Here is a 14,753-nt window from a genome sequence, read left to right on the forward strand (position 1 = left end):
CTACCAATACTACACGGAAGAAAGTGACCAATTACCGTCAGTTGTCTTCACACAAACATGTTATGACTCTAGCGGGATTATGCAAGAAAAGGGGATGCCTGCATGAGTGTGTGTTTTCCCGTGTGGGTGTCTCATGGTCTTATCTCCCTTTCCTGATAAGATGAACCTTCACCAAAGAGGAACAAAATGGGTTTTGCGCTGTCAAAACAGCGCACACAAAACCAAACATGTTTTTCCGTCCCTCATTGAAGCGTCTTAAAGCCGCATGTGTTTTCCTAACCTCTTCACTCACTGATGAGTAAAATACCCACCCCCACCCACCACATCCCTCCGGCCGCACCATCCCAGCTTGTTTTGATGTCCAATCACAGTGTCCCAAAGTCAATATTGACCGCAGACCCTGTGAACCTTCAACCACGCACGTCAAGCGGGGTCAACTTACTGTTTATCACGACTATGACACAAATATGTTATAGCTGTAGGCGGCGTGTCAATCATTAACACTCGCTAGAGGCGATGCTCAAATACGGCCGCGCTGGCAGGCGGCGACAAGAAAAGTGCAAAGGGTTGACATGTGTGGATTACGCGAGAAGACGATGCTGGTGACGGCCGTGGTTTTGGCGGCGGCGGCGGCTGCGGTGAGGTCATCCCCGATGGTGGGCCCCGAGCCAATTCGTTGCGCCCCCTGCACTCAGGAGAAGCTGAGCGAATGTCCCGCCGTCCCGACGGGCTGCGGGCAGGTGCTGAGGGAGCCCGGCTGCGGATGCTGCATGGCCTGCGCCCTGGAAAGAGGGAGCGCCTGCGGGGTCCACACGGCCCACTGCGCCAGCGGTCTACGCTGCCTGCCCAGGCCCGGTGAGGCCAGCCCTCTCCACGCCCTCACGCGGGGGCACGGCGTCTGCGTCGAAGACCAAGGTAGTGTCGGCGCCCCATCTCTTGCGTTTCACTCTCAAAGATGAAAATGCTAATCTGACGTGTTCATGTTCAGAAAATGCTGACGGGGAAGCGGATCACGGCTCCCTCCAGTACATGCTGGGCTTTCCCAATCAAGACGCCGCAGACGCTCAGGAAAGCATCAAGGCCAAAGTGAATGCCATCCGAAACAAACTGGTACAGCAGGTGAGGGGGAAATGTCATGAAAATGAAATGTTACTCATTTTAGTGCCTCAAATATTAAAATTATTTATCCATTTTGGTCCCTCATTCGAGAGTAAAATTCAGGCTTCAAAATAGAATGACATTTTTGTTCGATCATATAGTACGCATTTCAAACAACGCAAAATTCAATCTAGTGGTAAAATGTGTATGTGTGAATATATATGTGTGTGTATATACATATATATGTATACGTATATGTATATCCATATATATGTATATGGATATACATATACATGTATACGTATATACATGTATATGGATATACATATATATGTGTATACGTATATATGTATACGTGTATATATATATATACGTATATACACACACACATTTGGGGAAAATGCAATGAAGCGATTACATTTCTTTTAATTCCACAAGGGACTATTTATTTCAATCCTTCAATACAATTTAATGTAGTCATTAAGATGTGAATGTAGAATAGTACATCAAAACAATGACAATGTAGCGATTACAATGATAAAAAAAAATCTTTCACTGGAAAATTATTAAAATAAGCAAAACAAATTGTATTTATTTTACCATTTGTATTACCTTAAGAGAAAATTCAATTTAGTGATCTATATTTGTATTTAAAAAAATTGTACTCTTTGAAATTCCTCAATTGGAAATTCAATTAATTTTTTTAAAAAAAATGCTTAATAATCAAGCACAATTCAATGTGCGAAAACCTGAAATGGAAAAGTTCCTTCACCTGCGTTTAAAGCTATTGTGAGCATATTCAGAATAAAATCGAAGAAGCCTCCATTAAATACTCAACAGCATTGTGTGTGGCCAAAAGAATTAGCAGTTGATGGTTACCGGTACTTGTTTTCCCGCTCAGGGTCCTTGCCACATTAAGCTCGATGCCGCCCTGGACGCCATCGCCAGCTCTCAACAGAACCTCGGCGAGAAGTTCACCACCTTCTACCTCCCCAATTGCGACAAGCATGGCTTCTACAAAGCCAAGCAGGTGAGGAGCACAAAGTGTAGCTCGCCCACCAAATTTGCTTGTCACCCCCCCTTGACTTTCTCATTTTGGTCTTTTCTCAAGTGTGAGTCATCTCTGGTGGGACCTCCCGCTCGCTGCTGGTGCGTCTCGGCCTGGAACGGCAAGATCCTCCCCGGAGCCGGCAACATCCCCGGCGACTCAGAGTGCCACCAGGAAGTCACTCACTGAAGCAGGAAATTATACACACATACACACACACACGCAGGGACACCTTCGTCCCATTCACGAAGCCGAATTGTAAATTATTTTATTTATTCATGACAAGTCATTTTTCAAAAAGTGTTCCCGTCTTTTTTTTTTTTTTTTATTGTCAATTGTAAATAGGGCAATACTGTATACATTTGTTTCTGACTGAATAACTCCATTCCTCAAAAACCACAGCCCTGCAACCACTGCCAAGCCCCATTTTAGGGCCTTCTTTTTTTTTTTTTTTTCTTCTTCAATTCATTCACATCGACACAGCCGGTCATTCATGCAACATGTTGACATTGTCTGCATGCATCTTCATTTTCTCAATGGGGGATACTTAATGTGCCGCAAGTATGTGTATGCTGGTCAAGCACAAACATATCAGGGCTCATCCAAGCTTCTACATTTGTCTACCTCTGCAGTTACCCACCTCCTCCCCTCCCTTTATCCAAAGCGTCACTGCTTTATATATAATATAAAATCTGACATTTATTCTTATATTTATGGAATATTCCAAAGTTTATTTTGTCATCGAGGACTGATGTACAGCAGTTACTGTATTTTCTGTTATTTATGTGTATATGCCAAATATATTCTGTTCAAAAGTCTTGTTCACTTGATTTTTGCCATCCTGTCCAAACCACGTACTTGGAATAGAATCGGAAAACCCAAATGTTAGGAAGCAGCAAGTATTTTATTGACCTCCACTCACATGTGGCACTTTTGCCACATGTATAGTTTTAGGAGTGCAGCATGGACAAAACTCGGCGTGTCTTTGAAAATGTGAGACTCCACACTGGATGAGAGAGAAAAAAAGAAGACAATTGTTTTCTTACTGCTCTCCGTGCGTGCGTGCGTGTGTCTGTGCGTGCACGTGGTATACTCAAGAAGACCGTAATAATCTCCATTGACAATCATGAGGGAAAAAAATCACTGCTCACACAGCTCACACCACAGTACAATCAATAAGAATAATCTTTCAAATAATCAGGCCTTGCTGGACTTTGATTGGAAAAGGGCCCGCGGGTTGGGGCTAAAACTTGTCAGTGTATATGTATCGTGATTCCGGAAAAAAAATAAGACATTGTAATGTAAATGTAAGACTGGTCAAGTCTTCCATTTATTTTATCAGAGCTGCAAGTCCGCTTTTTTGGGCTGATTCCAAATCTGCTTTCTTCTGTAGCCCGTCGGGTATTTTCTAATATGTCATCGACAGTAGTTATATATTTATTCCTGTTTGAGTTAAGGGTGAGATTCAGCAACATACTTTTTATCTGAAAAGGTATAGCTATAAATGACAATGCACTGTCAAATCCGTATTACATACCTGATTGTGTTCACAAGAAAACCCAAGAAAGAAATAGAACAGACAAAAGACACGCATAGGGTAGTTTCATTGTGCCTTTATTAGGTAAAAATAGACCTTTGAGGGTTTGCCCTTGTACTGTACATGCAAACGACATATTTACCTCAAGCAGGGTTTGCCACACATTTTCAACACGCTTACAAAAATATGTCCTGTTAAGCCATCACAACATACACTGTACACAAGCCAATGATCAATATAAACCTGAGGCAAGCACTATTTTGCAAGAAAGAAATGGAGCGCTTGTTCAGCGATGATTAAAAGAGAGAATAGGGATGTTCGATAGCACTTTTTTTTTTTCCAGACCGATACCAGGACCAGTACTCACTCTTTGAATACTCACCCATACAGAGTATGGGTGAGTATACTCTGTATGGGTGTATACTCTGTAGTATACTCTGTACTATACTATTTCAGTTCAACCTGACTGAAACAATGGCTACCAGAACGAAGGAGTTGCAGTCTCTTTTTCTTTCTAACTTATATTGATTTAAATATTAGCAGTAACCTTGAATTGCTGTGCTAAATGCCGCGATGTGGTACGCATTGAACAGGCTGACTCGCTGGTTAACGCATGAATGTAAAAGCATGTTTGTAATTCGTTGGGTTGAAGCAACAGCCAGTGTGAAGGCCCTCCTAGAATTGATGTTTGATGTTATTAAATTGACTATTTGGGGGGGGGGGGGGGGGCTTAACATCCTTGAATCCAGGTCAAAATGGTGGTATTTTAGGAGGCCTGAATATGAACGCCAGCCCCCCCAAAACCGCCCCCATGACCAAAGGCACTAGCACCCCTCAGAAAGTTTGAAGTGCCACTTTCAACGATCAATACAAAGTGCGATGGATCCATACATTTATGCATCGAAGACGGATGCATAAAAATGAATAGCAAGTCGGCCATTTTGCTCAAAATTCCAGAACTCATACTTGGCCCAACTCTGACTTGGGAATTCGGCCATAGGTTGGAGGAAGATCCTTGACAGAAGGACAATGCTTAATTCAGAAACTTTTATGCTGGCATCAAACTGATGATTTCAACCCCCCCCCCCCCCCCCCCCCAAAAGTGTGACCGGCGTGCAAGTTCATAATAATCATAATTATTATGGCACCACATCTGTGCGTTCCATCGGCTTAGGACATGAATCGCCCGAGTCTTCATTGTCAGAAACTTTTGTGAAGAATCCATCTGGTTCCTTGTACAAAAAGGTCCCGCAGATAGAGAGAGCAAACATCCACATATCGCCTCTCTCCCAATATCCTCAGTGTCTCTGCTTGTTTACAGATCTTTAGCCCTCCCCCTCCCTCAAGTCCCACTTGGGCTCCTATTGGCCTTGCGAGCTGACGTGTCGGGCGACTCCTCGCTCCTTCCCATCGAAACCTGGCAAGGGCTGCCCGTATTTATCCACACACCAACAGAAGCCTCGCTTTCTGCCCTTGGATGGACGGCACTGCAAGTGAAGAGGAGGGAGAAGGTGAAGCTAAACGTTAAAAAAAAAAAAAAATCATTGAATGTGCGGCATTATGGCTAACGGGCCACTTTAGTCGATGGAGGAGAACGGCAATAGTTAAGAGGCATTAATGGGCAGATTGTGCTTGAGTGGACGCAGCCTTGGCCGCGCGGCGCGCTGTGGTATTTTCAGCAACTTTTATGGTCCACCTCCTGTTACGCACACATATAGAGGCCTTGAAGGTAAACAGAAACCTGCTCAAATATTTGCTTAGGGACTTTCGTGAACAACTGAGAACCCAGATCTATTTTCAGGAGCCGGTGGCAGCACGAATCATCTGTTGCTGATTATACCCCACAGCTCCAAATTATGGGTACTACAAATGACTTACAGAGTCTGCGTGGAGCTACCCCAGGGCTGTTATTTTATTGCCAATTTTACGAAAGGTCAACCCCTGCTCTAGTAAAACGCGCAGATCGGGATGGAAGCTGTGCGTCCTCATCGCAACGCACTTCTGCGAAGAATAGCAAAGTGTTGGAAAATGTCTCCGAGGAGACGTTTATTGCTATTAAGGGATGGGTTGGCTGCAGATGATGTCCGTGTCCAAATTAGAGCAGACCACATGAATGGAAGCACCGGAGGCCTGCGTGCACGCTGCACATTGCGCTGCGTCCACTCTACATAAACAAAGACAATGAGCCTGGCTGCTTATGAGATGATTGCAGGAGAGCACGTCCATTAAGCAGGAGGCCGGGCTGTGTAATAAGAAAAGCGACGCAGAGGCGCCCTAAGTGCCTCCATATGAACGCATTTATTACAACCCCATTGTGGGCTGAGCCGCTGAGCGAGGGATGCAGGAGTGGGGGTGGAGGAGGAGTGGGTGTTGGGAGCGGGAGGGGGGGGGGGTTGCGACGGGGGCACGGCCGCCGCTCTATTTCTGGGAGCGCTTCTCAAAAGTCCAGCAATTATGGGGCGAGGACGTCGGGTGCCGGCGGCCACCTTGACGTCTGTCTCGCTGGGAAGATTCCCGAGCGTCGTCCCAGTCAGGCAACGCCACTGGGGTTTGGGCACTGCGGTCGCAGTCTCCAGTGCCAGTGGCTCGGGGTCTACCTCACTGGTGTGGCGGTGCAATGATGAGGCTCTAATAACTACCGATGAATACAGGAGGACAGATTCACATCTATAATTGGGCTGCAGGAGGCCCACAGTTTGAGTCACTGCATTTGGGCTTTGAATCTCCATTAATGCAAAAAAAACAAGTAAGACACTTGGGCTCGCTCTTTTGAAATAAGAAAGCTCTTTGGGGCAGTTCATGTTTTGAACGGAACTATTTTGAAAGCTAAAAGCAGTCTTAGAGTGTTGTTGCCACAGAGAGTCACTGTTTCTTTTGCTGCAGTGTTTACGTCGCACGCCTTTCTTGTCGCGACCAAGCCCTTTTCGATCTGGCCTCGGGACCAGCCATTTGCTGGATATTGGGGTACTGCCCAGGATTTGAACCCGCACCACTTGCATGAAAGGTCGCAGCATGTTCCGCTGCCAATGATAGTGAGAATCGGGTAGTGAATTTTTACACCCTTATCCCAGCGTTCCCTTCTACACGCGCTCTGGTACTACATCAGAAAACTGGGTTTGACTCCATCGTCTCGTCTCCGCCTCGTATGCAGAACAGAGACGTGGTGAAAATTTTCGGCTTTGAAAAGCAGTGAGAAAGTTTGTTTTCGTGACGCACGACCATTAACACCGCTTGTTGATCCACCGATTGTACTTCTGTTTCCTACCTGCTTTTTCTTATAAAAGCCTTTCTTGTCGCAGTTTGGTATGCGGAAACCTCGAGGGTTGAGTGTGTCCGTAATCTTGAGGCTGCCGAGGATGCTCTCGAGCTCTCGCCGACAGGGACCCTGCGCATAAGAGAACACCATTAGCAGTTCCGGTACGTTTGTCATCAAATTGTTGTGTGTCAGCGGTTGTCTGTTCCTGTTAAGTTATGGCTCAACGAAGACATTAAACACATTAAATTTGCCCGAAGGTGTGACTGGTAGCCTGTCCAAACTGCAGTCTGCTTTTCACCCAAAGTCAGCTCGGAAGGCTTCAGCTCACATGGTAGCATGTCTGCTGCCATAAACCTCAGCTACCACAGGTGGCGCCATTTTGCGATCCACGTCTTCACCAACTGGTATGTACGTTTTCCGTTTCATTGTGTGATAAGAATGGAGCCGTTGGTGGTGTAGTGGTTCACGTCAGAGGCTGACACGGGAGACAGATTGATTCCCACTTGGTGCCTTTTGTCCTTTTCTTGTGATGAACTGGTGGTGCAGTCCAGGGTCAAGTTTGCTTTTCGGGGGTAGCGACAGCGGATTTTCTCAAGTTCTTCCTGATTTTCCAGCTTCTTGTCGCTGACTTCCAAGTCAGGACGCAAAACAATCAGAGAGATAGTCATACCTCGGTTTTTGACCACAATCCGTTCCAGAAGGCTGTACGAAAACCGATGTGTTCGAAAACCGAAACCACGCTCTTTAAAAAAAAAAAAAAAAACATCTTGATTGAACACGTCTGCTCACAATGGAAGGCTACACGACCAAGCGTCACTTCCTCATGTAAGGAAGGCGAGAGGAGTCAAGTGGAGCTTTCAATTGCGCTCAGTTTGGTCGAGAACCGATTTTCGGTCGTAATACGAGGCATAAAAAACTCGAAAGTTTTGGTTGAAAACCGATTTGGTCGAGAACAGAGACGTTCGAAAACCGAGGTTTGACTGTAATCTGGGTCCAATTCACTTGTCTCTTATCAATGCAGTCAATTGTCTCAGAGCTGCATTATGCGGGTGTTCTAGCACGGCCATGTGAAATTGATTTTGGAAATGGCCCAAGTTATTTTTCCAACCATGTCCTCTGATCTGAATCAAATTATAAAAAAAACAAAACATGACGAGTAAAGACATTTAAATTAAGTCACATCCTGAAATAATTATCTGACAAAATGCAGACATCCCCAACAAAAAAATGCTGTCTTCCAGCGCATTTCCGGATTTTTATTCTTGCATATTCGTACTTTTCCGCTGTCGTTTCTGCTGTCATTTGACCCTTGTTTTGGTCTTTGGGTTGTGCGTAGCTCACACTTTAGCTGATCTGACCTGTCAGAACCTCTTCAACTGTTCTCTGTCGTGTTGTTTGACGTACACAAGGATCCGGACGATGGTGGTCAAACTTGCTCAAACACCAGAGTTTGTTTTTAATCCGCCCCAACATGATAAATGTGTGTGTGAGTGTGTGTGCGGGGGGGTCAATTTTCAGACAGACAAATTCCATAATTCAATTTCCGGTAATGTTGACTTGCAACACGACCAAGGTGTACCCTGCTTCTTGCCCTAAATCCATTGAAATAGGCTCCCTGACATAGCATAAGCGCTATAGGAAATTGATGGATGGATGTGGGAAGGGGGAAGCATGAAAGCAGAGCCAAAAAGTCCTGTCCTAAGCTCCAAGTACTCTGGTCGCTAATTAAAGCGACCATGCAGCCAAAGCCCAGTTCTCGTGTGCATTCACGTCTTTGGCCAAAAGAGGAGATGGAAATAGTAGCTGGGCTTCCCAACAGGCACTCAAGCCGGCCAATCCATCATCCGCTGGCACTCCGTGCAGCCGGCACGCGGACGCCTTGTGGTCAAACAACCGCCTGACCCAGGTCAGCCGCAGGGCCACGGTCCCTGCTCGCTACCCATGCCATTCTGTTGGTCGCGGCGCCTGCCAACCTTCAGCACGCTTCCCCCCCCCAAAAACATTTCATCACCCGCAGGAGGAGAAAAACACCAAAACACAGAAAGAGAGATCGAGAACAGAAAAACATTCCAACTCTGGAGGAAGGAAGCTATTGGTTGTGGTACTTACATACTCAGGCTCCGGTTTGATCTCCAGGGAGAAGTTCTGTTGGTCTGTCAGGAGTGGTCCAGGCACGTCCTCCATTTTAAAGCTTTTAATTCTCTTCTGCTGCTCCCGTCGTAGGATTTCAGCCTTGGCAGAGGGCGGGAAGGGGTTAAGCGCAGGTCTCACGGGTCCCGTGGGTCTGCTATGTGCACTGTGCGTGTTCTGGAAGACGCCACTGGTAGAGTTGTGCTCCTCGTCCGGAGTCTCGATGGTCTCTGCCAGTGTTTTGAAAGAGCACGTGGTTGTTGGCTGTGCCGTGTTTTGGTCGCAGACCCAAGCGCACACAATCAAATACCGCTGGGTATCGTTGTTTTTCGCGGTATGAAAGTGATTCCAACATACTAGAAAGTACAATCAATCCTTAAAGATACAAACGCTCTCGGGGCTTATTGTTGGACTCCATGCTGAAGTCGAACTTTTTTTGCAAGTTATAAAACAAGTGTCAATGGTTTAAAGATGATGCACCCCATTAAGAAGCTACGCTGTGATAAGACTTTTTATCTAATCCCCAAAGAACTCATTACTGCATATTATTGGACCCCAAGGTACTGATTCCAGTCAGGGTATAAAAGGTTTAAGTCTTTTTCATTGAAGCGCCGCCCTCGAGGCAATCCAAATGTATATAATGTTGAATTTAATGGTTCACCCCACTATACCATTGCACCCAATTAGGACTTAGACACCCTTTTACCTGTCCAGGTATGAACCCAAGATGTAATTGTCAAGGGGATTTAGGGTAATGCATTTGAGTTTACCATCCCAATGACAAGCCATATTGTGATAACGGTCCATTTCTCAGTCTCAAACTACCACAGTACAATCATGGTACACACTTGAGGTTATCACTCCTGTGATATGTCATATTGTCATTTCATTTCCAACAATCCATTAAAAAAAAAAATACACCAATGCACCCCACCGGGCTTAGTTTTGGACACCCCAGTGCCTTATCAAGGACCAAAATGGTGCAGTCAAGGATGTAACGGCAGTTCATTTAAAGGTGCCACAAGCCATACAGTGAATAAATTGCTAGCTCCACCCCTAACCTCTCCACCCACAAAGTCGTACAATACACTAATGTACCCTATATTGTGCTTATTTATAAAAACAGTCGTATCATCCAGGAATTAAAAGGTTAACGTTATGACCCCAATTTAAAGTGCAGTCAAGTGTCATGGATGTAAAGTTATATACGCCTTTGTGGATACTGACTAGCCAGACTGTGATGATATTCCATTTCTACCCCCCACAGAATCCAAATACACCAACTTACTCGACTGGATTTATTTTTAGATACTGTGGTTCAGGTAGGGTGCTGTCAAGTGTCATGGGTATAAGTGAACCAATTAAACAACAGCCGTAGCTTTGCGTGTACCACCTGCAGCGACAAGACATCGCACCTTTAAGAGTCCAGCGAGAACCATATGATAAATGTATGACAGAATAAAATTAGTCTCATACTGAATTGTCCATCATCCATCCATTTTCTATAGCGCGTTTTCTCATTAGGATCACGGATGAGCAGGGGCCCATCCCAGCTAACTTGGGCTGCACACTGGAACCTGACTCACTTCAACGTAGTTCCTTGGCATCAAGATGCCAAACAATAACACTGCAGTATTACTTTTGCCCAAATGAAGCAGTTCAACTCACGTCTACATAGTTCCTTGGCACCGGGTTGCCATAAGATGGTGCCAAAGGAATACCATCATTGCTTTGGGATTTAAAAAAAAAAACGGCAAGAAGGGAAACTTTTCAGCAAATAGCAGAGGATATATTCTCAGCGAATTTGCAAATCTGACATTCACTCTGCGCCCATGCTGAGTTGAACTTACTCTTTACTTTTTGCAGCTCCCATTGAAGACCCTCTTGTCCCTCTCCCCCAACACTAATTAGATGTCTATAAAGGTCCAGTATGAGCCATAAAGACAACCCTGTGCTCATTTTGCGCGCCGTTCCAAACTCCTCAATGCACGCCAGTGTGCACCCATGCACGCTGTTAAAGCGAGCGTGAGTATAATCAAGGTGCACGCATACCTGGCAGTTCATTGACAGGAGGCGTCGGTCTCTCCACGAGGCGTCGAGTGCTCGTGGCGTTGGCGCAGACCCCTCGTCCCTCCAGAAGCGCCTGCAGCGGTCTGGTCTCGCCTGGTTGGTGCTGGCAGGCGAGCCCGGCGCCGCATCTGCCCGTGTACACGCCGCACGGCTGGCCGAAACTGAGCGCGCACGTCAGGCAGCAGCCGCAGCCCGGCTCTCGGACCCTCTCGGCGCAGTCCTTGGGCAGAGGTTTGCAGGACAGGCGCGCGCCATAGTCGCACGGCTCGCACTTGATCACCGGGCCCAGCGCACCTGACCCGCAGCCAAAATACGCCAGCACGAAAGTCACGCAAAGGGCGCGGAAGCACGAATCCATGGTGGCGTGTGTGGCCGGGGAGAGTAATCCTGCCGCGGTGACTCCTTCTGTGCTCTCATTCGCGTAATCCCACCGCACAAAACATCCCAATATATAGACCCTGCAACTGTAGTCACTCCCCCCGCGGAACTCCACTGATGGATTGCCTCCACTCCACCCTGCCATTTCTCATCACAGCATTGTACTTGGCTTTATTACTCAGTCTAATTTACACACTCACGATTTTATACCCCCAAACCTTTAAATTAGTTATTTCCCAATCTGCAAGTGACATTAATTAGCATATCTGCAGTACATTGAAAAACTACCAATAATCAATCGATCATCGCTAAAATCGTGATTGTTTCCCTCAAAAAATGCAGACTATTATTATACATCCTGCATAATTATTTGCGAATCAAGTGCGTCTTACGCTTTAGTCGAGCCTGCGCACAAAGTCACCCATAGGGGTGCAAACGTGAAATTGTGAGTGTGTGAGTGACCCTTTGTTGTCTGGTCTAGTCAGGGCCCCAAATGGTTTGGCCCTTTACTGCTTTAGCACAAGAGGTGTGTCAGCAAAGTACCAGAACTGGTGGCACAAATTATGCATTTCAAACTCGTGTTTCAAACTGTGAGTAATTCCACTTTATATGCCGAGCATTCAACTGACACGTTTACAAAGAGATCACGCGTGGCGTATGCTTTGTTTGGTTCGTAAAAAGAGGTGACAGTTGTAGCAAATCAACTCATGGCTGCTTCACAAGACAGCGCCCTTCTCACAATGCCCTCAGCATCTGACAGTACCTGACCGAGAAGCCCCGGAAATGTTGTGTAGTGATGTTATATAGTGATGTTGGCATCTTAAAATAATGAATGGCATAAATCAGGGGGGCCTAAGTCAGGTGCACGAGAGCCCCATGTCCAGCCTGTTTTCGATGTCTCCCTCATCCGACATAACTGATTCAAATTATTAATAAATAAAATGCAATTTGGTTCCGGGTTTTTTTTTTGTGTTTACTAAAAAAAACTGGAAAGAAAATGACTTTGTCCATTATTTTAGGAAGGTAACATCAAATAACACTGATCAATACATTTTGACAATTTTTTTTTAATCCAGACTGCAAGTCAACTTTTCTAAATTTGTTGGGTTTTTTTGCAATGATTTTGGATCTGCTGTCATTTTTTTCCCCTGTAGCTTATCAAGGATAGTAATAATAATAATAATAATGTTATAGCAATAATATAGTATGTGATATAGTAATATATTTAGTAACATTTACGAGTTAATGGTTAGGTTCAGCAAAAGGTGGCATTTTTTTTAGCTCTTTACAAGACATGGTACAATCCGTATTGTGCAAGCTTTTAGAGGTCAAACAAAAAATGAACATATCTCAAAAACCTGATGTGCTAGCACCCAAAAAAAAAAAAAAGAGAGACTTTTTGAAATCAGCATCAAAAATATGTTTAGGGACACATAAAAGCATCTCTGATTCAAGTTCTCCGTTGACCAGTGTAATGATTCACATTTTATCAGTTCATTATGGCCGTTGGATGACTTGAAAATGGATTCCCATTCCCCACCTCTGCTAAAAAAAATGAGACATTCCAACCTAATTATGTCTGTGGCAATTACAGATCATCGCGGGACTATGTTAAAAATCAATACAAGTGCCTCTCGTCTCCTTAAAAGGCTTATGCTGAACCAGGCTTGGCACTCTGCCCGCCTTCTCGAGCTCTTAACCGGGCAACTCTGCAGCAGAGAGTCCTTCTCAGTGGAATGCCAAACATTTGTTTCGTATTCAGGAAGAGAGTGGAGGGGAGTTGGGAGTCGGGTGGGGAGGAGGTGGGCGGGGAGGGGGGGGGGCTGATTTTCCTCACTCTCCTCCTCAGAAGGGGGTCTTTTTTGAGCCACCTGCACATTTTCCGCATAGCAGCAGTCAACGTCGGCCGCTGCAGGAATGTCATCCCACCGAGCAGCCACTCAATAAAGAGAGAGTGTGAAGAATGCTGCCAGTGCAGACACACACACACACACACTCGCGACATTGCTGTACTGTACATGTGTTAAACATGGGCTGCCGAGTTGACACTTTCTAATCTGGTGCAATTTGAAAAGTGTTTTCCGATCATTTGGGCCAGTCAGGTGTAGCTAAAAATAAACCTTGCTGCAGGGAACGCGGCAGTCTTAATAAAGCACATATGTCCATGCCCCGTATGATACTCGCAACTCAATAACGCCTTTATGCGGAATTCCTTTCCACTATGCATGAAAGTGTTAGTTCACCCTAATTACATGCTAACGATGCACCCGGCAAGAGTCTTGTAGTCTGACCGAGTTAAAATATGGCTGGACCTGGAAGCGCTGAGCAGTTTGATCGGAACAGGTGCCAAGAAGCGCATATGGATGACACCAGAGGTGTGGGTTTTTTTGGACAAAAAAGAACTTTCATCTATCTGTTCTTTTTCTGCCTGTGGACTTTGGTGGACAGGTGGGGCACACCTTGGACTGGTTGCTACGCAGCCTATCGCAGAGAAAAAAAATTGTCAAACCAAACTACACTGCAGTAATATTTTGCTAGGCGGCACGGTTATCGACCGGTTTGCACGTCAGCCTCACAGTGCAGAGGTGCAGGGTTCGATTCTGGCTCAGGCCTTCCTGTGTGGAGTTTGCATCTTCACCCCGTGCCTGCGTGGGTTATCTCCGGGTATTCCGGTTTCCTCCCACATTCCAAAAACACGCATGGCAGGCTGATTGAACACTCTAAATTGTCCCTCGGTGTGATTGTGAGCATGGATGGTCGTTTGTCTCTGTGTGCCCTGCGATTGGCTGGCAACCATTTCAGGGTGTCCCCCGCCTACTGCCCGAAGACAGCTGGGATTGGCTCCAGCACGCCCGTGACCCTTACGAGGATAGGCGGGTTAGAAAATGGATGGATGGATAATATTTTGCCAACAATGACATAAGTTTGAGATCAAAGGCTCATTTTTTGGTGTTTTAAATGGTTTTAAACCCAACTGTCTTTATACTACAATGCACCCATTGGCTTGGATTTAAATTTACACTGGTCAACTGCTAATTTCAATCAGATATGGCTTTTATGTACCCGTATTTTTCACCACGCTTTAAAAAAAATTATTTTGTCTTTTCGTCTTTTGTAGCACATCATTTTCTTTGGATTTTAATTTTTTCATATGTTCATTTGTCTGATTAAAACATATGCAATACGGATTTTGTGTTGTAATATACTGTATATTGATCTGTTTCTTAAAAAAATCC

At 45.3% G+C, this 14,753-nt stretch overlaps 2 protein-coding genes across 2 annotated transcripts; one reads left to right on the forward strand and one right to left on the reverse strand.

Moving 5' to 3' along the window:
- Positions 1 to 334: 334 nt before the first annotated feature.
- igfbp1b (insulin-like growth factor binding protein 1b) lies at positions 335 to 2,955 on the forward strand. Its single transcript, XM_086129933.1, has 4 exons — positions 335 to 915; positions 989 to 1,119; positions 2,000 to 2,128; positions 2,210 to 2,955. Exons 1-4 carry the CDS (start codon positions 573 to 575, stop codon positions 2,333 to 2,335), a joined length of 729 nt encoding a protein of 242 aa, XP_085986059.1. The 5' UTR covers positions 335 to 572; the 3' UTR covers positions 2,336 to 2,955.
- A 1,847-nt stretch (positions 2,956 to 4,802) lies between these two features.
- Positions 4,803 to 11,500, reverse strand: LOC147194443 (insulin-like growth factor-binding protein 3). The gene is made up of 4 exons (XM_086129164.1): positions 11,122 to 11,500; positions 9,049 to 9,299; positions 6,949 to 7,068; positions 4,803 to 5,170 (listed from the first exon to the last, which is right to left on the reverse strand). The coding sequence occupies exons 1-4, from the start codon at positions 11,495 to 11,497 to the stop codon at positions 5,045 to 5,047; spliced, it is 873 nt and encodes a 290-aa protein (XP_085985290.1). The 5' UTR covers positions 11,498 to 11,500; the 3' UTR covers positions 4,803 to 5,044.
- Positions 11,501 to 14,753: the final 3,253 nt, after the last annotated feature.

Source organism: Hippocampus guttulatus, chromosome 14 (assembly GCF_054856545.1).
Source record: "Hippocampus guttulatus isolate MCC_2025c chromosome 14, RoL_Hgut_1.0, whole genome shotgun sequence".
Classification (NCBI taxonomy): Eukaryota; Metazoa; Chordata; class Actinopteri; order Syngnathiformes; family Syngnathidae; genus Hippocampus; species Hippocampus guttulatus.

Excerpts from the sequence above, each read along its gene's own strand:
- LOC147194443 (XM_086129164.1), bottom strand. The coding sequence starts at position 11,497 with ATGGATTCGTGCTTCCGCGCCCTTTGCGTGACTTTCGTGCTGGCGTAT. Across the intron at positions 9,300-11,121 it reads TCCTGTCAATGAACTGCCAG|AGACCATCGAGACTCCGGAC; the intron begins GTATGCGTGCAC and ends AAACACTGGCAG. Across the intron at positions 7,069-9,048 it reads TCAAACCGGAGCCTGAGTAT|GGTCCCTGTCGGCGAGAGCT; the intron begins GTAAGTACCACA and ends TCTTATGCGCAG.
- igfbp1b (XM_086129933.1), top strand. The coding sequence starts at position 573 with ATGTGTGGATTACGCGAGAAGACGATGCTGGTGACGGCCGTGGTTTTG. Across the intron at positions 916-988 it reads CGTCTGCGTCGAAGACCAAG|AAAATGCTGACGGGGAAGCG; the intron begins GTAGTGTCGGCG and ends GTTCATGTTCAG. Across the intron at positions 2,129-2,209 it reads GCTTCTACAAAGCCAAGCAG|TGTGAGTCATCTCTGGTGGG; the intron begins GTGAGGAGCACA and ends TCTTTTCTCAAG.